The 24,128-nt window shown below is 49.5% G+C and overlaps 2 protein-coding genes across 2 annotated transcripts in view; both read right to left on the bottom strand.

Moving 5' to 3' along the window:
* Positions 1-9,141: 9,141 nt before the first annotated feature.
* Positions 9,142-24,128, bottom strand: part of CATSPER3 (cation channel sperm associated 3) — a 31,130-nt gene continuing 16,143 nt past the window's right edge. The window contains exons 3-8 of the mRNA XM_058736136.1: positions 18,524-18,763; positions 12,935-13,117; positions 12,140-12,280; positions 11,663-11,782; positions 10,294-10,451; positions 9,142-9,325 (exon numbers count right to left, since the gene is read on the bottom strand). Of these exons, the coding sequence (XP_058592119.1) occupies positions 9,220-9,325; positions 10,294-10,451; positions 11,663-11,782; positions 12,140-12,280; positions 12,935-13,117; positions 18,524-18,763 (948 nt within the window). The 3' untranslated portion in view covers positions 9,142-9,219. The remainder of the gene's footprint in view (positions 9,326-10,293; positions 10,452-11,662; positions 11,783-12,139; positions 12,281-12,934; positions 13,118-18,523; positions 18,764-24,128) is intronic.
* PCBD2 (pterin-4 alpha-carbinolamine dehydratase 2) overlaps positions 18,659-24,128 on the bottom strand; it is an 80,243-nt gene continuing 74,773 nt past the window's right edge. The window contains exon 5 of the mRNA XM_058736153.1: positions 18,659-18,763. The gene's annotated coding sequence lies outside the window, so the exon portion shown is untranslated. The remainder of the gene's footprint in view (positions 18,764-24,128) is intronic.

Here is a 24,128-nt window from a genome sequence, read left to right on the forward strand (position 1 = left end):
GGGGAGGCTTAAGTGCCAAGCGAGGGTAATAAGGCCTCTCTCAGGCAGCAGAAATCAAATCTGGACAGGTTACCGCCCCGCTTCCACACTGGCAAGCTGAGTACTCATGGTCCTTAGGATCTGGCCCCAATCTACTTACCCAATCCCCCAACGCCCCACCCTGCCCTGCAAGCTGCGACCACACCAACCTCTCAGTACTTGCTAAACCCTCTACTAATCTACCCTTGTTTCTTTTTTTTTTTTTAATTTTTTTTAACATTTTATTTTTGAGACAGGGAGAAACAGCGCATGAACAGAGTAGGGTCAGAGAGAGGGAGACACAGAATCTGAAGCAGGCTTCAGGCTCTGAGCTGTCAGCACAGAGCCCGACGCAGGGCTCAAACTCACGGACCGCGAGATCATGACCTGAGCCGAAGTCGGCCGCTTAACTGACTGAGCCACCCAGGCGCCCCTACCTTTGTTTCTTTGTGCATGTCATTCCTCTGTTTGGAACACCCTTCCACCCGCCACAGGTGTGGGTGCACATATACACACAGTCCACTTAACATTTTTCATTCAAGGTGACGATTGTGTTATCTCCCCTGATTGTACATATATTCATTCTTAAAATTTTTAAAGTTCAGAAAACCATGAGGATAAAAATCAAGACCACCAAACCACTATTTTTCCCCTTTTTTAAAAATGTTTTTAATGTTTATTTATTTTTAAATTTACATCCAAGTTAGTTGGCATATGGTGCAGCAATGATTTCAGGAGTAGATTCCTTAATGGCCCTTACCCATTTAGCCCATCCTCCCTCCCACAATCCCTCCCATAACCCTCAGTTTGTTCTCCATAGTTAAGAGTCTCTTATGTTTTTGTCCTCCTCCTGTTTTTATATTATTTTTGCTTCCCTTCCCTTATGTTCATCTGTTTTGTATCTTAAACTCCTCATGTGAGTGAAGTCATATGATATTTGTCTTTCTCTGACTAATTTCACTTAGCATAATACCCTCCAGTTCCATCCACGTAGTTGCAAATGGCAAGATTTCATTCTTTTTGATTGTCGAGTAATACTCCATTGTATAGATATACCACATCTTCTTTATCCATTCATCCATCCATGGACATTTGGGCTCTATCCTTTGGCTATTGTCGATAGTGCTGCTATAAATATGGGGGTGCATGTGCCCCTTCGAAACACCACACCTGTACCCTTGGATCAATACCTAACAGTGCAATTGCTGGGTCATAGGGTAGCTCTATTTTTAATTTTTTAGGAAACTCCATACTGTTTTCCAGAGTGGCTGCACCAGTTTGCATTCCCACCAGCAGTGCAAAAGAGATCCTCTTTCTCTACATCCTTGCCAACATCCGTTGTTGCCTGAGTTGTTAATGTTAGCCATTCTGACAGGTGTGAGGTGGTATCTCATTGTGGTTTTGATTTGTATTTACCTGATGATGAGTGATGTTGAGCATTTTTCATGTGTCGGTTGGCCATCTGTATGGGTTCTTTGGAGAATTGTCCATTCATGTCTTTTGCCCATTTCTTCACTCGATTATTTGTTTTTTGGGTTGAGTTTGAGAAGTCCTCTATAGATTTTGGAAAATAACCCTTTATCTGATATGTCATTTACCAGTATCTTCTCCCATTCTGTCAGCTGCCTTTTAGTTTTGCTGATTGTTTCCTTCGTTGTACAGAAGCTTTTTATTTTGATGAGGTCCCAATAGTTCATTTTTGCTTTGGTTTCCCTTGCTTCCGGACACATGTTGAGTAAGAAGTTGCTGCGGCCAAGGTCAAAGAGGTTTTTGCCTGCTTTCTCCTTGAGGAGTTTGCTGGCTTCCTGTCTTACATTTACGTCTTTCATCCATTTTGAGTTTATTTTTGTGTCTGGTGTAAGAAAGGGGTCCAGGTTCATTCTTCTGCATGTCGCTGTCCAGTTTTCCCAGCACCACTTGCTGAAGAGACTGTCTTTATTCCATTGGATATTCTTTCCTGCTTTGTCAAAGATGAGTTGGCCATACGTTTGGGGGTCCATTTCCGGGTTCTCTATTCTGCTCCATTGATCTGAGTGTCTGTTCTTGTGCCAGTACCATACTGTCTTGAGGATTACAGCTTTGTAGGATAGCTTGAAGTCTGGGATTGTGATGCCTCCTGCTTTGGTTTTCTTTTTCAAGATGGCTTTGGCTCTTCGGGGTCTTTTCTGGTTCCATACAAATTTTAGGATTGTTTGTTCTAGCTATGTGAAGAATGCTGGTGTTATTTTGATAGGGATTGCACCAAACCACTATTAATGACACCTTTTCAGACATCCCTCAGCCTGCACACATGTGTATGTAAACATGTGCACACACTATTACATAAATGATATCTTGTCACATGTTGCTCAAGAAGCCACTTTTTTCAATCAGTATAATATCAAGAACATCTATTCTTACCAAAAAAAAAAAAATCACTATTTTTAAGGGCCACATATATAGATTCATAATACTTTAACCATCATCCTCACCAAGTGGACATTTAGGTAACTTCCTATTTTCTTTTGTTGTGTTTCCATTAACAGGCCACAGTAAACATTCTTATCAATGCATCTCTGTGCATTTGTCAGGTGGCACCTTCGGGAAACTTCAAGAAGAACTGTTGAGGAGTCACCTGGGTGGCTCAGTCGGTTGAGTGTCTGACTCTTAATTTGAGCTCAGGTCATGATCTCACGATTCATGAGTTCGAGCCCCACCTCAGGCTCTGTGCTGACAGTGCAGAGCCTGCTTGGGAATCTCTCTGCCCCTCCCCAGATCGATATCTCTCTCTCTCTCTCTCTCTCTCTCTCTCTCAAAAAATAAATAAACTAAAAAACAAACTTTTTTTTAAAAGAAGAACTGGAGAGCCACAGGAATGTGTACATAAAATCTAATCAGGACAGTTGTCTGGACTCTTGACAGTAGAGACTGCCAGCTTCAGGAAGTGTAAAATGAACATTTTTTAGATCAAAAATACGTAAACAGACAAACAAACAAACAAATTCTACTACAAGTTGTCTTAGGAGAAGGCCACACCTATGGACACTGCCCGCAGAAGACAAGGCTGCCCAGTCTCCAAACTCTGGCCAATACTAGGTTTTGTCTATCATCTTCGCCACCTGGAAGGAAACAAATATCTCCATGCCACTTTGTGTGTGTGGCTTTGTTTACTTCTCCTTTTTAAAAAAAAATACAGATGGTATCATATAAGTACAGTACTACACCTGGCTTTTTCCACCTGCCAATTTTCACCCCTTTTCTACTTGCTCATCCAAGGGTCAGGTAAAAAGCTACCTACTTGAGCCAAGACACTCACAAAGTGCCCCCTCTGGGTGCCCGCAGCTTCTACCCTTGCTGATGAGTTATCAGTGGGTACAGGGGCAGGCAGAGAGACAGAAAGTATGCACCTCAAGTTTACCACCCAAGAGGCCAACCCTCTAGGCACAGGGATGGCTGGTGATGCTCGACAGCACAGACAAGGCTGGCTCATCCTGCCTGCTGAGCTCACATCCCATCTGCTGGCCAAGCCTCCAAGTGCATCTGCCTCACTGAAACCCAGGGAAGGGTAACTTGTACGCCAAACCCTCTTCTGCCTAGGCTGTAATTTCCTGATTAGGCGCCACAGTCAAAACCCATCTGCACACACGGATTGCTTCTTGCCATGTTCTCCATCTCTGGAGCTCCCAGAGCCACGCCAGGAGTCATTGGGCCAGCAGACTGCAGCCCCAGGCCCTGCTCGGAAGGCAATCATGGTTTGATTTTTAAAGTTCAAAAAATTGCTTTGTGAAGAAAAACTAACGTTGCTCTAGGGCTGTAGAACAGGGGGACGCATGTGTAGCCTGAATTCAAATACTGACTGCACGCTTTAATGACAATCTTGGCCAAGGGACAGTCCCTCTGAGTGCCTGCTCACCCACCTATAAAATGGAGCTAAGAATTCCTTAGAGGATTGTGGCAAGCATTGTAGCACAGTGGTTAAAAAGCCAGGCTGCATGGTTGTGAATCCTGGTTCTTCCCCCTTAGTTGTACAGACACGGGTAAGGTTACATCACCTTTTTGAACCTTAGTCTTACCACCTGTTTCATGGGAACAATGAAAATACCACCTTTGGAGCCTGGGCCTGAACTCTGCCTGGATTCCTCCTCCTCTCGTCTAGCAGCAAGATGTGAAGAGGCTTCTTACCTCAGACTGCCATTCCAGGTCTCAAGGTCCTGCTGGGGAAAGGAGGGAGTCTAGTGGCACGTGTGCTGAACTGGGAGGCGGTGGGGTGCCTCTGCTATGAAGACAGCGTTGTCCCATCACCCAGCATTGTCCCATTACAAAGGCTGGGGTCAGCCCCCAGTTTCCCAAGAGTTTTAGAACAGACACTTCATCTTCCCCACTTCCTTTTGAGATTTCAGTTTCATTTTACAAAAAGCCAGCCACATATGATGACTCCGCCCCCTGGGGTGCTTCACCTAGGAGCCTCTAAGCCCATTTGGGGGTTCAGGTGGTGGTTTGTAAAGCCCTCTTAACATTTCCCAGTGTTAGCCTGAGAGGTCCCTATTACACTGGATGATCTTTAGGCCGCCTGAATATAATCCAGATTCCACGTGGTCACGTCTCTTCATGGGGTTCCATTTTTAAAAGGCACAGTCAGCAACCAAAAATTATCTTTAAATGATACCAGCTATGACTTGCCTATCACAGAGAACATCAGACAGTATCTGGTTGTCACCCCACAACCACCTGCCATCCCCCTTCCACCCCTTTGCAGGCCTAACACTCCAGCTGGGTCAGAACCTCTAAGAGTCTTTGATTCTTGGGGGCACCTGGGTGGCTCAGTTGGTTGATCATCCAGCCCTTCTTTTTTTTCCTTTTTGAGAGAGAGTGAGTGAGCAAGCACAGGAGTGGGCAGAGGGGCAGAGAGAAAGAGAGAGAGAATCTTAAGCAGGATGCACTTTCAGTGCAGAGGCTAATGTGGGGTTCAATCCCATGACCCTGGGATCATGACCTGAGCCAAAATCAAGAGTTGGATGCTCAACCAACAGAGCCACCCAGGCACTGGGAGCATCCAACCCTTGATTTTGGCTCAGGTCATGATCCCAGGGTTGTGGAATCAAGACCAGGGTCAGCCTCCAAGCCAAGCATGGATCCAACTTAAGATTCTCATTCTCTCTCTCTCTCTCTCTCTCTCTCTCTCTCTCCCCCCCCCCTTTTTCTTTCTCCCCCCCCCCGTCCCTTTCCCCTACTTGCACGCTCTCTCTCCTTCTCACTTTGCACACACTCTCTCTAAACAAACAAACAAACAAATAAAGGTCTCTGACTCTTAGCCCTCAACTTTTACTTCCTTCTTCCCTCCCTGTCCCAGCTCCTGATTATGCAGACCCATCAAGCCTGACTGGTCTCTTCATTTTCTCTGTTTTGCCCATTAACCTGATTCTCCATCATGGAAGAGGCCAAGAAATCACAAACGCCCCCCCTCCTTCCTTTCCAATCCAGACCTGGCTCTCCCCCACCCTCCCAGTGCTGCATCACCCAGAGCCTGAAATACAGTCAGAGCTGGAACTCGAGGACGGTGAGGCATGGGGCTGACCAAGCATAGACAGGGCTCCTGATGGTGGTACGTGGGAAAGAGCAAGGCTCTCACATGTTGACAAATTTCTCTCTGTCACATTTAGCCCCCTTCTCCCCATTTCCCAAGCCCTGAGACTAGAAATGGCAGCCATCACCTCTCCTTGCTGAGCAGCCTACTTAGGAATCCAGAGCCATCTTCTCTCCTGAGAGCCTGGGAGACAAAGGAGCAGGCCCAGGCAACCTGGAGCCAGGGACAGAGCCCAAAACCAGGAGAGAGACCACTGACAGCAAAGCCTGACTGGCTGAAGGGCGCTGTGATTTAGGAAGCATCCCATCTCACCCACAGTTGAAGAAAATACAAGGTGTGCAGTTCCCAGCTTCTCCATGTAGGATTTCTAGGGGCTGCTGGAATAAATAGCAGAGTTTATATTCTCACTCACTGCCTGGATCTCCATAATATAGAGACTGCTTCCTGCTGGTGGAATCAACAAGCTGTTAAAATAAGAAAGAGAAAAAAAAAAATCCGGCCACCTTCCAAACACCTCCAGCCCCGGATTCCATCTCCTTCCCACAGGAGCTGGGGGAGGGCCTGAGCATGACCAGAAGACTCAAGCCCAGGTCCCCTGCATCCCAATGCAGCTACCGAACCACCAGGCTGGCAGGAGGGAGACAAACAAGCCACCTGGGGACAGTTCTGCTGGATCAGAGGGCTGGGGGGCGGTGAGAAAGGTCCTGCTTTCCACAACCAGGCCTGGACAAGCAGAGCACTTCTGCCCCAAGCAAATCAACTGAAAGTCGTGGCCAAGCCTGTTTGAGTTGGTGAGGGCCCAAGTGGGAATTCCAATCTGCCAGTGTTTGCTCTGCAGACGAATAGAGCCAAAGAGAAATGCTGCTTTGGGACTTTGCGCCAAATATCCGCTGGCTTATTCTGCCAGCAGTGCTGGGCCAGCCCTCTGCACGTCACCCTCTCCCAGCTCTCTGCTCTGTGACAACCTTCCACTTGTGCCCTTAAAGGCAGCGTGCCCTCCCGTGCCATAGCCCAGAGCCCCATACCTGGGGCTTCCCTGAGGGGACCCAGGCCTTCCGGTCACATGCCATCTGCCCTTCCTGTTGGGCCAGGTCCCGACGGAGACCCTTCACGGCCCAACCCCAACGCAGGTTCCAGACCTCCGCTGCCTGCTCTCCGCACCATACTGTCCTCCCTGCCACCCTGACATCTGTGCCGTCCTTCTCTGCCCTGGATCAGCACGGCCCAGAGTAGCCGGCCGCCCAGCACAGAGGCAGAGCTGACAGCGAGAACACACCAGCCACAGCTGACTGCATCTTTTTTCACGCTCTCACATGTATTTCATTTGATCCTTAGAGTGGGTCCATTTTATCAGCCCATTTCTCTGTAGAAATAGCTGAGTTTTCAGAAGATCAGACTCCTTGACCAGGGTCACCCCATTAAGGGATCCAGATCTCCTCACTCCAAAACCATGGTACTTTCCAACTTACCTGAGGCTAATTTTTTAATCTTTTGTTCACTTCCAGAGGCCTAAGGCAATTCTCAAGATTCCTAGTGAGAGCAAGGGAATGTGTTTTCGTATTCTCCCAAGCAACGTAGGCACACAGCGTGCCAACAGTATACACAACAGTGTGAGCAGCTGGCAATGTTTGCTTTGCCCAGCCCTGAATCAGAGCCATGGCCTGAGGCCTGACTGCCTGTTCTACTGACAGGGCTGTGCCCCCAGAGCACCCCTGGAGGCCCTCAGCCTTCATGTTCAAGCACCGCATGCATTAGGCCCTGGGCTTCTCCCTGCTCCAAGAAGGGCACACACATCCCGCTCACTTCTGGCCCACCTCCCAAGACATTGGCATCAAGTTTTCTGCACCTCAGGAAACAGCTAGGCTATACCCTCTGCCCTCAGAGGGCTCCCTACGGCATGGTGATGGGTCTCATACAACACGGCAAGCCTTCCTGGCATTTTTACACAATTCTCAATTTGGCCCTGAGAGTGTGAACATTCACAAGCAGCAATGATCTGAGTATCTTAGAAGACTCGTGCTCTCTGCATTCAACAGGCACTTCCTTGGGGAAATTTCTTTCATCCAGTCTGGCTGGATTACTCTTTCCCCTGTATAACCAAGGGCCCCAAGAGGACCAGGACCAGACTGTGGGTTTCTCATTATGGCACCCGCAGCGCCCAGCACAGCTCAGGAAATAGCAGTTGGATGTATGGACAAAACACCGAGTAAAGGGTTCCACGTGCCCTTGTCCTGTGGCCTCAGAGGGGCTGTCACCCATGCCCGGAGATCCTGGGGCCACCCAGGGGACCCTCTGTCCAGCCGCTCTCAACTTTGCCCCACGTGTTTTCTGCTGACCTGACTCCACCGTGTGGGTGTGGGGCCTTTTTTCCCTCAGCTGTAGGTGTGGCTGTCCTACTCCCAGTCCAGCCAGAGCTCACTCCTCCCTCCGTGAGAGGTGGCACTGCTGAAGGGATGGGCCTCAAGAATACCTCCCCAGCAATGGGAGCCGGTGGCACACTGTAGGGCCTCTGGCCTGGCCAGGTGGGAGCAAGGGGTGTCAGCCAACCCTGCCCTCCCTGTGCCTTCAGAAGATTCCACCATGGCTGCATCAAGGTAGGGACAGGTCCTTGCCAACTCTGCTAGTCATCTGGCCCAGGAATAACACAGAAAATGCCACCTTTTGAAGTGAAGAGTCCTCACTAACCGTAGGAGGGGAAACAGTCCAAAGCGCCTGATCCTGCTGCTCCTTTGACCCCTATATGAGGTGCCCTGGCACTGCTGGGAGGTCACTCCCCCAGGTCGGGCCACCGTGAGCTCCATGCCCACACAACACAGTCCTGCCAGTCACAGCTGCACCTGCTGGGGCACCACGACCACTGTGAGCCTAGAGGAAAGCAGAGTCAACTTCCAAAGAGGGGTCTCCGCGACAGCAGGTCCACAGACAGAGATGACGCTCTGCCTGGTGCTCACCCACAAAGATGAGCCCAGCTTTAAGAGGTTCCAAGATCAGGGGAGCCTGGGTGGCTCAGTCGATTGAGCATCCGACTTCGACTCAGGTCATGACCTCACGGTTCATCGGTTTGAGCCTCACATTGGGCTCTGTGCTGACAGCTCAGAGCCTGGAGCCTGCTTTGGATTCTGTGTCTCCCTCTCTCTCTACCCCTCCCCCACTCCTGCTCTGGCTCTCAAAAATAAATAAACATTAAAAAAAAATTTTTAATATAAATAAATTAAAAAAAAAAAGAGGTTCCAAGATCAGTGGTGTTACACCAGCTCAAAGGGGCCATACACACTTATGGGGCTGCCAGAGGCCCTCCCTGGTCTAGGGGTCCTGAGGTGGCTTTCCCAGGAACCCAATAAGTCCTCGCTGCTGAGGTCAAGGGAGGGGATAGCCACTGTGGCCCCTGGATGTGGCCTCTGGCCAAGGTCAAGTCTTGAGCGTCTCTCTCCCCACTCCCCAGGCCTGGCTATATCATGTTGAGGGAGGGAGTAGCCCAGGCAATCAGAATTCGTGGTCACCCACGTAGACCCAACCCCGGCAGCGGGGAAACACCATAACCCAAAGGAGCTGCAGAGACATCAGTTCAGAAAGCTTGTGTTTAATGGGGGGGCCTGTCACGCCCTGCAGGTCACACTGGCACCTGGTGCCCACGCCCCCTACTGCTCAGTGGCCTTTTCAGAGGACTGGGACTGTTTCTTCTGCGGCAAGTCTTCAAGCATCAGGCTCAACACATGTGCGATCTCACAGTACAGCTCCTGAAGCCTGAAAGTGGAAGCAGGGGAGAGGGGGCCTGAGCTCAGCGGGGGAGGTTCTCCATGCCACCCCAGCTCCGCCCACCACATGCCTGCAACTATGGATTCACCACCCCTGGCAGGTATGGGTTCAAGGGAGAGAAGGGCTGTAGGCCAGATCAGGACAGCTGGAATCCGGGTCTGCCGCTGTGCCTGTGGCCCCCAGAGTAAGTTATTTTAACACATGTGTCAGGCTGAGGACAACAAATCCTGGCTGTAAGTGAGGTGACCGTGTGGAGGTGACCAGACACTGCCTGGCCCACTCTTGGGCCAAAAGTGGATGTTGCCTGACCCCTTCCTTTGAGTTTCTCTAGTCCATGAATTCCTCCAGGATGCTTTTGTCGAGAAACCAGCCTACTGTGTCCTTCCTTGCTCAAGAGCCCACTGTGGCTCCTCAGTGCCATGCCAGGCTCCTTCCAGCTCAGTAACAGACAGGTATAACTCCAGCTAATGCACACAGAGCACAGCCCTGGGCCGGGCCAACTCAAAGCTTCACACACTGTTTTTATAGAATCAGCCCAGTAGCCTCTGGTATGACAGGTGGGGAAGGGGCAGAGACCTCCCCAGAGTCATAAAGAAAGGTAGCTGTCAGAACCAGGCCACAAGCCCCAGCTCCTGCCTTGCCAACCAGCACTCTTTCTTCTGACCTCTGTAAAGGGGGCCGTGAGGAGGGGCCTGAAGAGTCTAAAGGGCCAGTCAGAGCAGGCCGGGGAGGGACAGGGGAGCAGAGGCCCCTGAGCCACAGGCCCATCCACAGCCACACAGGCCCTGTGCATACATGGAGTCGTGCATTTCCTAAGAAGGGCCTCCCTGCACTCACCCTGCACATCAGCCACCGCCCCCCTGCTCTCCCAGGGCACCTGCCAGGGCCCCACCCTCGAGGAAGCCTGTGGACTAGGAAAGGCTTGGTCTCCCTGGGCCAGCAGGGCTGGGACTGACTTGCAGATCGTAGTGTCCTGGTTGTCCAGGGTGGACAAGTAGACGTCGATGAAGGGCAGACTGGTGCCAAAATCATCCAAGACCATGGGGTCAGTGTGCCGCAGGGTCTTCTTGAAGTTCTCTACCAGCTCACTGAAACTTTTGTAGTCACCTTTTTTCTAGAGAGGCAAGCATAAAGAGGGCAGTGAAGAGGAAGAAGTAATACCCCAAGATGCAGAGACCTGGGGATCCTGATGCTAGCCCCAGGATAAGTCTTGATCTTCTTAATCACAGGTTCACCCCCACTCCTTCCAAGCCTCAACCCGCCCTGACCAAGGTAGCCTCATGAGCCACCATCACTGACATGAGGACAGGTGACATAGACAGGAACCAGTGAGAGCCCGAGTGCAACTCGGCGTGGTCTCACCCTGCCCTGGACAAACCTGGTCACAGTCAAGACAGGCGGATGTCTCCAGCTCAGAGGAGGGGCTGAGGAGGGATGCACTGACTGCATGGGGGAGGGAGGGCAGGGGTTCAGACCCAGCAGAGCATCCAGGGCTCGGCATGATTTGTTTGGAGAGCCCAGGCTGAGAAAAGACGGCTCTCCCCCAGGCTTTCCCCAATGTATCATGTTTGACAGAAGATCTCCAGCCCATTGCGCTCATCCCGGTTCCAGTTTAGAAAAAACAGAGTTGAACAGGGCACCTGGGTGGCTCAGTCAATTAAGCCTCTGACTTCAGTTCAAGTCATGATCTTGCAGTCTGTGAGTTTGAGCCCCACATCAGGCTCTGCACTGAGAGTACAGAGCCTGCCTGAGATTCTCTCTCTCTCCCTCTCTCTCTCTCTCTGCCGGTCCCCTGCTCACACACAGACTCTCTCTCAAAATAAATAAACTAAAAAAAACTAAATTAAAAAAGGAAGGAAGGAAGGAAGGAAGGAAGGAAGGAAGGAAGGAAGGAAGGAAGGAAGGAAGGAAGGAAGGAAGGAAGGGAGGGAGGGAGGGAGGGAGGGAGGGATGGAGGGAGGGAAACTGGAGTTGAGCAGCACCTGTCAGGACCTCCACGGCCTCATCCACTGGGTGCACAGGTGCCTGCCTGGCATCCAGGGGGCCTCAATAACAAAAGCACTCCAGGCAGAGGGCCTGGAAGTGGAGTTGTGCCCAGGAAAAAGGGAGGAACTATAACTATAGTACTCAACTCTCTAAGAGATCCAGAGAAATACAAAAATAGAATAAAGCCTGACTCTGGAAAATACAGGGTATAGGCACCTGCCTTACCTTAGACCAGAGATGTCTGACGTGAGCTGGCCCCAGGGCCCTTTGTGACCTTTGCTTCAGCCCTGACTGTCCATAGACTAGTTCTTTATCCACCTGCCTGGGGAGATCACCTACCTGTGTCTGCATCAGCCTGTTGACCTCTTCCTGCTGCCTCTTCACAATCACCTGCTTCTCCTCCATGAGTGTCACATGTCTCTCCGCCATCAGCTCCCGCTCAAACTTTTTAATGGAGTCCTGGAGAGGGGGAAGATGGAGGTAAGATACAAGCTCTCACTGCATACCCACCCCGTTTTTCTTCTTCCCTAGTCTTACACTGCCGCTTAAGTCCCTCAGCAGGAGGATACCCCATGCAGGGCCAAGCCCCCCGCTCAAGCAGCCATCTGTGGCTGCAGTGACTCTCCAAGCCCCTGTCCTGCTGACTGCCATCCCAGGGCAGGGAAATGCACTGGCTCAGGGAGAAGAGGGGGCCCAACTGGCCGCCTCCTCCCCGGCCCTGGAGACTTGGCCTGCAGCTCCGTCTGCCACAGCTGAGCCCACGATCATTACAGGTGCAGCTGAGCCAACCCCCAGTCCTTACAGGTGCAGCCTCACCTCAGTGTGGATGATCATCACACCCACAAACATGCTGAGGAAGACGAAGGAGGCAAGCAAGATGAAGATGATGGTGAATGCCCGGCTGAGAGCCAAGTTCCGATTATCCAACTGTTCCTGTAGGTCTGTCCAGCCATCGACCTGCTCAGGCAAGGCAGGGCATGCCAAGTGCCAAGGCCCAATGAGACAGGCCTCCTTCTCACCCACCCTAGGGGAGCCCCAGCCCCACTGAGAATGCAGCTGGCTCTGCCTTCACATCAGCCTCTCCCCACCAGCCCCCATCCACTCCAGCCCATATATGGTGGCCAGGGACTCAAGTGCAAGGCACCACTAGGCATAGACAGTACTGGCCAAGGGGCCGCAAGGCACCCCATCCTTCCAAAACAGCCACTGGCTCTCTGCAAGGCCCTCCTTTGGAAAGACCCCAGAGTCTACACTTCTAGACTTGGGCTTTGCAGGCCGATTCTGATCAGATTTGTGACAACCTAGTCCCAGAAAGCCTATGTGACATGGGCATCATTTCTAAAGTAAACTTAATCCAAATGAGTTCTCTTTTGAGAACTCTTTGAAAGTTTTATAACCCTGTGGGACAAATGGGAATGCTTTAGAGAGCAGTGGACCCCTGGCCAGGGCCCTGGCCTCTGCTTAGTCCCGGAAGGCCAGCCTTCAGCTTACCCAGCCCAGCTAAGTACCTGATCATGAGGAGGACCCCATGGAAGGCCCAGCCTGTCCACACACCCACACCCACTCCCTTCTCAAGGCCCCCACCCCCACCGCTGTTCCCAAACACGGTACCGTGGCCAAGCTGAAGAGGGTAAAGAAAGCCACAGCCAGGTTCCCCCAGTTATTCGGGTCACCCCTGTCTGGAACTCCAAACAGGCAGAAGCCCAAGATGGCGAAGATGAACATGAGGACGAAGAGTAGGATGATCACGGAGGCCACGGTGTAGGCTGTCTGCCCCACGGCGGTGATGAGTGTCTGCAAGGCAGAGGCACTGGGGCTAAGCCAGGCTGCCAGGCTGGGAGCAGCTCAGAGGACAGGCCCAGGGTGCCCGACCACAGCTGTCCCCAGCATCCAGTGCCAGGCCTGGCACATAGGAGATGCTCCATAAAGGGTTGGGGGAATGAATGAGTGAACGAACGAGCGAATGAACGAACAGGAACTGTGCCCAGACTGAGAGCTGGACCAATCCAATAGTGGTTCAACAATGCCTGGCCTCTACCCTCAGTCACCCAGGGGCAGACTGTGTGCGCTGCCTCGGGCCTGGGTGTCTACAACGGCACCACCAACCACTTCCCTCGAACCCCGCCTGCCTCTGTGGTCATCCCAGTGGGTCCCGCCCCTGCTTCTCAGCTGAGGGCCGGCCTGAACACTCTTCCAAGCCCAGAAGGAGTTGGGGAGCTACCCTAGGAGAGGGAATGATGAAGGCTAAGAGGAACGTGGCTTCCCATTCGCCCCGAGTACTGTTGCCCAGGCAGGTCTCTGGCTTGTGACCTCAGTCTTGCCCTAGGAAGTGGGCATTTGTCTGACCTCCCACTATGTTGACCTCTCCAGGGAGCACAGTGTATGGCTCCTTACCGTTTATTCTCCACACCCTGGAGTCTTGTAGTAGTAGGAGGAGTAGGAGTAGGAGTTCAAGACATGTTCACCTACCTACATGCTGCAACAGACACTGTTTTAATGCAGGTGGGTGTTATCATTCATCACATTTCAAGATGAGGAAGCACGGTCTCAAAAAAGCAAAAAGCCTTGGCCAGCATCACGCTCCGATACAGCAGCAGACCTAGGACCAAGTCCCGAGCCCTGTGCCTTGTGCCACCAACTTCAACCACGAAAGCCCCCTTTCCCAAGTCAAGAAGCCGTTTACTGGCTCAACACTAGGAATGGAGGTGCCGGATAGAGCTGGGCCACAGGACAGGGAAGCGTTGGCACTTCGGGATAACTGGGGAAGCAGAAAGGCAAGCTGAGTGCCCCGGCACTGCCCTGCACATGGACTGCTTTGACAGCTGGCTGCAGAGGGGAATGCTGCCTCTCCTTGCGGGAAGAAAGTCAGTGTTTGGGGATTAATTCCCAAAGAGGTGAGATGCAAAGAACTGGCTCCCTCCCTGCGATACAGAGACAGAACTTCCTTCCCGAGAACTACCATGAGCGAAGGGGTCAAGCCCTCATGACAAATGCTGCAACGGGACGACGCGGTGTGCAGAAGAGGCCTCCCAGGTGGCCAGGGAAGGGGCAGCTGACAGTGGGAGAATTGAAACACCACGGAAGGGGTGGAGGATGGGCTCCAGGGGGGTGTCCACTCCCAGGCCAGCCCGAGGCCCAGTGCTACCTGAGGCCAAAGCTGAGCAGCCTCGACAACGGCAGTGGAGAAGAGGCCATGCTCTCCAGAAGCCCTGACATGTGGGAATCCTGACAGCTGGCCTTGACGATGTTCTTCAAGCACAACCCAGGCGGTCACACTTGGTCTGCAGTCCAGGGGTACAGAAATCCAATCCCAGCAGGTGCTGCCCAGAAAGAACCCCAAAGGCTAGAAGCTCCTTCCCAAGGAAGACCTGAGCTTTCAAAGCTACAACCTGACCCCCACAGGTGCCTGGTTTTGGATTCTCAAATTCTTTGGAGAAGCAATTCCTGGTCCCTAGTTCAGCTCTCCCGGGCCCTGGGTCGAACCACAGCCGTCCTCCTGGCCCTGGGGCGTTCAGGGTACAGAGAAGAACTTGAGGCATGGCAGGGACCCAGGACCAGCCACTCTTGAGAGAGCACTTCTGTGCAACTGCTCTGATGTGTGGAAAGTGATGAGCTTCAAGGAGAAGCCCCAGCATCTCCCAGGTTGTTCCTTGGGCTAAAACACAGATAAACGGGGCAATGTGGCCCTCGGGTGCCCAGCTAACAGAACCTCTCTCTGTGCAAAACAACAAGGAACTATTTCCCCATGGTAATAGTTTACTGCCATGTGGTGGATGAGAGTGTCATTTTAATTAATCAGGGGATAGGAGCCAAGATGGGCCTGAGTGCTAGCTTTGGGCTCTGAGGCTATGGCTCTGTTAGAGCCTCGTTTGGACTTCAATGAATATAAATTATCACAGAGGTGCAGGTCCCTCCCTTTGGCACCTCCAGCTCCACCTGGCCCATGTACAGAGGCTGTGTAATCTAGAGTCACTTCTGTGCCCCTAGGGATCTGGGGTCCAACGATATCCCATAGGCCTTGGCAAGCCACAGGCAAGTGGCTTGGTGGTCCCCAGGGAACAACTTTGGGACACAAGGTTTGGCTTAATGACAGAAACCCCTGAGGTCAAATATGAGCCACATGTCCCTGCAAATATTCCATCTACATGTCCATGGGTCTCTGTTCACGTCTACAAGAACCAAAGGCTGAGCAAAGGTCTGTAGTCACCAAGCAATTCAGGCTGGGTCCTGGGACAGACCTTGGTCAGCTGGGAGGGCTCTCCTCTCTTCACTGGATCCCTGCCCTGGAAATATGGGCTGTCTCTGCCAGTCCCTAAACCTCAGGCATCTTCAGGCCTTAGCCTCTGACCAGGCTACCGTGACATTCAGCAAATAGCTCATTCCCTCAGCTTCACAAGGTGCCAGTCTGTGTCACTGTCCCTCCCCCAGACCCCTGTTCTATCTGCTTCCCTCCTCCCCATGCAGCCTTAGGCTTCCTTTCCCTCAGCCCACAGCCATCACCTCCTTCATCACATGCCTCCCACAGGTTTCTGCCACCTCCAGTCCATGGTGACCTCTCTTGTGACCTCACCTGAAAATCCTCTCCTCCACAGGACATTACTCCTCAGCAACCCTCTTGAGGAAGGCTGACTATTCCTCACCAGCCTGATTCAGGAGACCATCCCCCGTCTTGCCCTGAGAGACCCTGTCATCATGGGCAAAGCCCCTGCTTCTAGAAAAGTCCAGCCTTCTAGCTAACTACTCACCCTCATGTCTTGGAATCTCTGCCTCCAGGCTCCACACCATCCTGCTGTCATCCTCAGAGACTTCAGGATCCCTATGGAATATCAACCATCTCCCAGACCTCTTTGTCCCTCGACTCCCTCAGTCCCAGGGACCTTGGCACCATTATTAGGCCCTTGCTCCCTTGGTACCCAACACCTGCACAAACTAGACTATACTTCTAACTGTCTTTCTGATGGTTCCATCACTCTGAGGTGCCCATCAACCAGCATCCACCTCCCAAGGACCTCCAGTCTTCTTTCCTGTCCATGTGCCTTACTACCGTCCCTATCTGACACGGACTCCAATACCCAGCACCTCTGACACTCCCCTCTCCCGCTTCTAGGACACATTATAGGCTTTATCTCTAGCCTACAAACAAGGGGAGCCACTCTCCAGTTTGAAAGGAAGGTCACTGTGATTTGATGTACCCTTTAAAGATTCTCCCCAGCTGCAGGGGCATCTCCTCTCTTGGTAGTGTGGGAAGCCAGGGCAGGAGTCCTGATGAAGATGGGTGGTGATGGAGAAAAGATGATGGCTGTAGGAGTGAAAAGATGTGGACAGGTCACTAACTATGTAGGAGGCCATGTAAGAGGACTTTGAGACAGAGGCGTTAATGCTGACACTCAAACTTACAACCTGGCAGTTGAATGGGGGTGGGGCGCACCCTTCACAAAAAGACCCAATGCAGGAGGAGGAGCCAGGCTTTGGGGATGAGGGTGGGGCAGAGTGATGATTTCCAGTTTAGACAAGTTTGAGTCTGAGGAGCACGTGAGATGTCCAGGAGGCTGTGGGTCTGAAAGTCAGGGGGTGGCGTGGGAGGGTGCAGACCGCTGAAATGTGGAAAAGATCACCAAAGAGGGTATGCAGAGTGGGAGCTGAAGAGCACTCAGGACACAGTCCTGAGAAAACAGCACCTGCGGGCCGGGCGAAGAAAGCACACATCCAAGCAGTCAAGTCATGCTCAAGAGGCTGGAGGAAAACCAAGAGAAGGCGGTGACAGGGAGGCCAGTGGAACTGGCCAGTAGACTTGATGACAAGGAAGTTGTTGGCAACCTCAGAGAGGCTAGTTCCTTTGGAGGGAAGAAGCCAGAGCACAAATGACAGGTAAGGCAGTGGGGACTAGAAGTACACATACCTCTTTCCAGGAGCCTCCCATGAAGGGAAGGAGAGGAGGACTGGCCTACGCTGTCTGGGAGGGGCACACAGGCACGTGACTGCATGAGAGCATGGAATGAATGGGGGGGTGGATCTGTGGCAGGGCTATCTTTTCAACATTCTCCTCATTTTCTCCCCCAGCCCTGGGGCTGCTGAGTGTAGAGCCCAGGTCCTAGACAGACACGCAGGCTGGGGCTGGGGGCAATGTCTCAGCAGAACAGGCCGACACACACCCTAGCTGCTCAAATGGGTCCAAAGCAGCCCCCTCCTGGAGAAGCATGGATACGGGGCACAGAGCCAGGGCGAACTTAAGGGCAGTTTGGTTCGGCTTTCTGGAGCCTTCTGAGCCAAAGAGCTGCACGTGGTGCACCTAGAGCTTCCAGAACAAAGTTGTAAGATTATTCTCTTCAAGAGGCAGCAGATTTGGGGCACCTGGGTGGCTCAGTTGGTTAAGCATCTGACTTCGGCTCAGGTCATGATCTCTCGGTCTGTGAGTTCGAGCCCCACCTCGGGCTCTGTGATGACAGCTCTGAGCCTGTTTCAGATTCTGTGTCTCCCTCTCTCTCTGACCCTCCCCTGTTCATTCTCTCTCTCTCTTTCTCTCTCTCTCTCTCTCTCTCTCTGTCTCAAAAATAAATAAACATTTAAAAAAAAAAAAAGGCAGCAGATTTTTCATTGTACGGGGAAAGCAGTGAGTGGACAGAGCCACCAAAAAGCTGGGGACTCCTGGGAATGTAGTTCAAATGTAGCCTGTGCCATAAGAAGTCAGTCCTGGGGGATCAGGTCATGATCTCACAGTTCCTGAGTTCAAGCCCCATGTTGGGCTCTGTGCTGACAGCTCAGAGCCTGGAGCCTGCTTCTGATTCTGTGCCTCCACCTCTTTCTGCCCCTCTCCCAGTTGTTCTCTCTGTCTCGCAAAAATAAACATTAAAAAAAAAAAAAACTTAAAAAAAAAAAACAAGTCAGTCCCTTTGTAGCATGGGAGAGAGGATAAGTTCAGGTGGCCACTGGAGTCAGACACACCTTTCAAATCTCATCTGTGACATCTAACTGCAGAGTGATTGTTGGCCTCAATTTCTTCATCTGCAAAATGGAACTAATAATACTTTTCCTCAATTGTTCTAAGATTAAATGAGATAATATTGGTAAAGATCTACCTGCCACACGGTAGGATTCAGTAACTGGATAATGGTAGTAGAATTATTATTTTGTCTGGGGCTGGTGGGCCGATAGGCCCTGCTGTCTACACTCCCAGGCCGAGGTGCCCCCCAGGTCACTCACCCGGATGCCACGGCTATAGGTGATAAGCTTGAGGATGCGCAGGGACTGAATGCCGTCAGCAATGTTGAGGTAGGGGTAGTGCTTGCCCTTGAATTTGCGGAGACTGTAAGGAATGAAGATAATGATGATAATGATTATATCCAGCAGGTTGTAGCCATCCTTCCAGTAGTTGATGGGGTCCACGTAGAGCTTCATGCAGAACTCAGAGCTATAGATGGACACAAAGATGAGCTCCGAGACCTGCAGGGATGCCAAGGGTTGGAGAGTCAGGCCGGGCCACAGAGCCCCGGAGTTCCACCCTCTCCCTGCCTGAGGTACTCAATCAAGTGGGTGCATTGTCGGAGGGAGGGTACTCCTAAGTCACCCATGTGACAGAGAAACCCAAGCAGAGGCCCAGGCGCACAGTGCACACACAGTGTGCCTGATTCTCCTCTTTCTGAGTCTTCCCTCCCTGCAGCCCTAAGCCTGGGGCTAGTTCGGACCCAGAGTGCTTAAGAATGACAGACTGACTGGCAGACAGAATGACCATCTAGGCCCTGGTATTAGCTACTCGACATGTCAGGTGACCTGAACGTAAGCTTTCCCAAAGAGAAGATCCCAAGTTTTCTAGCCAACCTGAATATCCAAATTTTTAGGAACAGAGATGAAATACTCAAATATCTACTAATAGGTATCAATTAATCACACATCCCAAAATCAGTTAAGTGAACTATTTCTGAAGAACACTAAGCTTTTTTCCTCATTTATATACTTTATGAAATAATCTTATTCAAAGTCTTCTCATGCATCTATAATGCCAGTGGCTTTGATTTTACCAGGAAAAAAACAAAACAAAACAAAACTTGAGTCAAATAACTTTTTCCTTATCATCGGTGCACTGATTCACTGAAGCAGCTTTGTTGACTAAGCATCTCCCATGAGCCAAGCAAGCACTGTTTTGGCATGGGAAAATGCAACAATGAACAAGGCAGAAAATGTCCAGGCCCTATGAAGCTTATGATCTGGTAGGGGAGACAGAAATGAACGCTCAAACAAATACAAAGACAGTGTAACATCAGAAAGGAACAAATAGGAGAAAAGGAAAGAGCCAAAGGGGATAGAGGGACTGGTCATGTCAGGGAGGGAGAGTCATGGCAGCTGTGTTAGAAAAGGTGGTGGTGACTGGAGGCCTTGAAATGGAGCCATCATAAAAACTGGGACAAAGTTCCCAGATGTTAAGTACAGGGGTCTTACGCCGAGAAAGGGTTTGTTCAAAGAACAGCAGAGTCAGCATGGCTAGAACAGAAAGGGGAGGCAGGCCATGTAGGGAGGGCCTTGTAGGCCTGGTAAGGGCCTTGATTTTAACCTCCACCTTGGAGGATTTTGAGCAAGGGAGTGATATGAACTGATTTACATTTTTATGAGATCTAGATGGAAAAGAGACCGGTGGGGAGCTGGCAAGAATACAGACTGGAAGGCGACTTTGGGAGGAGGTGACAGATAGCAGGAGAATTACTTCCCACAGTCAGCCAGCAAGAGGTGAGGTTAGACTGGACTGGATTGGGGGATGGTGTGGCGTCGAAGAGAAGAGGCACAAGGAGGAAGTATTATGTACACTGCCATCTCAGGACTCACTGCTGGAGCCCGGGGTGCACAGGAAGGCAGAAGGCAGAGAAGACTCTAGTGCTGCAGACAGAGCAACTGGGTCAGCGGGGATGCCTTTCCTGAGATGAGTTTCGGGTGAACTAAAGTGGACTAGAGAGAGTTTCTGGAGGGAAATAGAAAGGTTTTTGAGGGGCGCCTGGATGGCTCAATCAGTTGAGCATTTGACTTCGGCTCAGGTCATGATCTCACAGTTCGTGGGTTCCAGCCCCACGCCGGGCTCTGTGCTGACAGCTCAGAGCCTGGAGCCTGCTTCGGATTCTGTGTGTGTCTCTCTCTCTGCCTCTTTCTCTCTCTTCTCTCTCTCTCAAAATTAAATAAACGTTAAAAAAAAAAAAAGGAAGGTTTTTAAGATTTATCACCTTTTAAATATATGTCAGATGCTGCCACTGGAAAGGGTAATTCAAGCCACAACTATCCATTTGGGTAACAATAAGGCAGCTGGTGTTTTATTTGTCCTGTATACTTATGTTTGTGGCCCCTACTTGGCAACCATTTACATACATTTTTATTTCTTAACTACTATGTAATATTTAAGATACACAAGATGATGTAAAAAAAAAAATAACAGAATGAACAACCATATATTACCACCCAGCTTAAGAAATAAAACATTATTACCATGCAGGCAGTCTCCTGTCCAGCCCTCAATGACCCAGTCCACTTCCCTCCCATGAAGGTAATCCGACCATAAATCCGGAACTCCTGTATTTTATACTCTTACCACATATATATCCCTAAAAGTACATGGCATCCTTCTGCATTTTTTCATATATTACACAAATAGCATAGCCACTGAAGTATTCTTTGGCAATTTGTTTTTCTTTCTTTTTTTTTTTTTTCATTTAAAATCTATGAGATTCGTCTCTGTTGCGTTCGTAAACCTAGTTTACAGTTTTACTACTATGTAGCAATACCACTTAGGAAAATACTGTAATTTATTTATCCAAGAACCCACTGGGTGATATTTGGCTTGGTGGTAATTTTTACTATTGCAAGCAGCATACTGGTACAAAAAAAGGTAGAGTAATACTTGTACGTTTTATCATACCCATGTGTAAAGTTTCTCCCAGTAATATCTACGATATCTACTAATATCTACGAGTAGAATTAGTCAGTGCCGGACGTCAGCATCTTCCACTTCGTCGAATAGAGAAGTGTTTTCTGAAGCTACTGTACCGATATACCTTAATATCAGCAATGTTCCTATCACTTCACGTGTTCACCAACACTTCGTACTGTTGAACTTCTTCATTTCTGTCAGTCTGATGAAAATGCAGTGGTCTCTGATTTTTTTATTCTGCTTGTCATTTCTCTAATCATTAGTGAAGTTGGACATCTTTTTATATGTTTAAATTGTAAGCTGCCTATTTCTTATCTTGTGCCAAATTCTCTGCTGGATTGTTCTTTTTCTTACTGGCTTGCAAGACAATCAAATTTTCACGTATTCTGAATCTGTACTATGTGTCACAAATATCTTCTACGCTGACCTATGTTTTCATCTTTTCAATGATCCTTTGATGAACACAAGTTTAAAATCTTAATGGAATCAAATTAATCAAAGCTGTTTTTTCATGATTTATATATTTTGCATTTTGTGAAAACTTTCCCTCCTGAGATCCTGTAAGTATACTCTCTTCTAAACATTTTAAAGTATCACTTTTCCTGGGTCTTTTTTTATTATTAAAAAAAATTTTTTTGACATTTATTCATTTTTGTGAGAGACACAAAGCATGAGTGGGGGAGGGGCAAAGTGAGAGGGAGAAGTAGAATCTGAAGCAGGCTCCAGGGTCTAAGCTGAGATGGTGACCTGAGCCAAAGTCGGACGCTTAACCAACTGAGCCACCCAGGCACCCCTTGTGTTGGGTCTTTAAGCCAGTTGTGTGTGCTGTGAGGTAGAGATCCAGTTATATGCTTTCTCCACATGTACAACCAATGGTCCTAGGACTGTTTCCTGCAGAATCTTCCCTGGTGCCACAGGTACGTCTTCACACGGGCCAGAGTCTGGTTCCAAGCACTCTACCCTGCTGTGCTGGTCTCTGCTCCTGCTTCATTACCCTGCATTCATTACTAAAGCTCTCCAGAAAGTCCTGTTACCTGGTAAGTCAGGCCTTCTCTCTCCTTTTAACTGTCAAAACCATCTTGTTCATTTGCTTTTTGTCTTGCATTCTTTTCTTTAAATTTTAGCATCAGCTTTTGGCAACCCGTAAAAAAACCCTGCCTTCTGGATTTCTCTGGGGAGAATGCATCTCTAAGAAATTGAGCCTTTCTATCCATGGTCTAATAGATCCTTCCATTTCTGTCTTTTTTTTTTTTAATGTTTTTTATTAGTTTTCTTTATTTTTGAGAAGCAGAGAGACAGAGCATGAGTGGGGGAGGGGCAGAGAGAGAGGGGAACACAGAATCAGAAGCAGGCTCCAGGCTCTGAGCTGTCAGCACAGAGCCCGATGTGGCCCGAACTCATGAACTGTGAGATCATGACCTGAGCTGAAATCCGACGCTCAACCAACTGAGCCACCCAGGCGCCCCTCTTTGTCTTCTTTAACTACCTTTATATATTTGAATTGTTTTCGCCTTAAAGATCACAAAAGTCTTTTATTAGATTTGCCTCTAGTATTTTTCACATTTTCTTATTAGAAGTGCTATTTTAGGGGGCGCCTGGGTGGCGCAGTCGGTTAAGCGTCTGACTTCAGCCAGGTCAGGATCTCGCAGTCCGTGAGTTCGAGCCCCGCGTCAGGCTCTGGGCTGATGGCTCGGAGCCTGGAGCCTGTTTCCGATTCTGTGTCTCCCTCTCTCTCTGCCCCTCCCCCGTTCATGCTCTGTCTCTCTCTGTCCAAAAAAAAAAAAAAAAAAAAAAAAAAAAAAACGTTGAAAAAAAAGAAGTGCTATTTTATAGCTGATACATTCAATGTATTTGATTGTATTTATTGGTCATATATCCAACAAACTTGTTAGACTTTATAATTAACTTTGGAGCACCTGGGTGGCTTAGTCAGTTGAGTGTCCTGACTCTTGATTTTGGCTTAGGTCGTGATCCCAGGGTCGTGGGATCGAGCCCCACATCAGGGTCTGCGCTGAGCCTGGACCCTGCTTAAGATTCTCTGACTCTGCACCTCGCCTGCTCAAGTGGGCACATGCACTCTACCTCTCAAATAAACAAAATTATTAACTTTATTAAATAGTATTAACTTTATCAACAATTTTTTCACAAAACAATTTTTTTCAGATTCTTTTGGGGTTTCTATGCAGAAATGACACATTTTTAACACCTTGAAAGAGAATACTGCTAAAGTTTCATCACTGAGTGTGCATTTTGATGTAAGTTTTCCATAATCGGTTTAAAAATAAGTCCTTTCACGGGACACCTGGGTGGCTCAGTCAGTTGAGTGTCTGACTTTGACTCAGGTCATGATTTCATGGTTTGTGGGTTCAAGCCCCACACGAGGCTCTGTGCTGACAGCTCAGAGCCTGGAGCCTGCTTTGGATTCTGTGTCTCCCTCTGTCTCTGCACCACCACCACCCCACCACCCTACTCACACTCTGTCTCTCTCTCAAAAATAAATAAATGTAAAAAAAAATTTAATAATTCCTTTCTATCCCTAGTTTGCTAAATTTTTATCCTAAAGGATATTCATTATCAAATTTTTTGTCTGCATCTCTCAAAATGATCTCATGGTGTCTTTTTTTCTCCTTTAATATTTTAAGCTGGTTAATAAAACGTGTAGATTCTTCTAATACTTGCCTTCCTAAAAAAAAAAAAAAACAACTTGACAACGATATACAATCTTTTTCATACATTTTGATTCAGTTTCTCAATGTTCTGTTTGGGATTTTTGTGTCCATGTTCATGTAATCGGATGTTATTTATCTTTCTCATACTGTCCTTGTCTAGTTTGGGCACTAAGTATCCTGCAGAAATGAAATTCACAAAATGAATTGTCTGTGGGCAGGGCAGATGTACTCA

Source organism: Neofelis nebulosa, chromosome 1 (assembly GCF_028018385.1).
Source record: "Neofelis nebulosa isolate mNeoNeb1 chromosome 1, mNeoNeb1.pri, whole genome shotgun sequence".
NCBI classification, from domain to species: domain Eukaryota; kingdom Metazoa; phylum Chordata; class Mammalia; order Carnivora; family Felidae; genus Neofelis; species Neofelis nebulosa.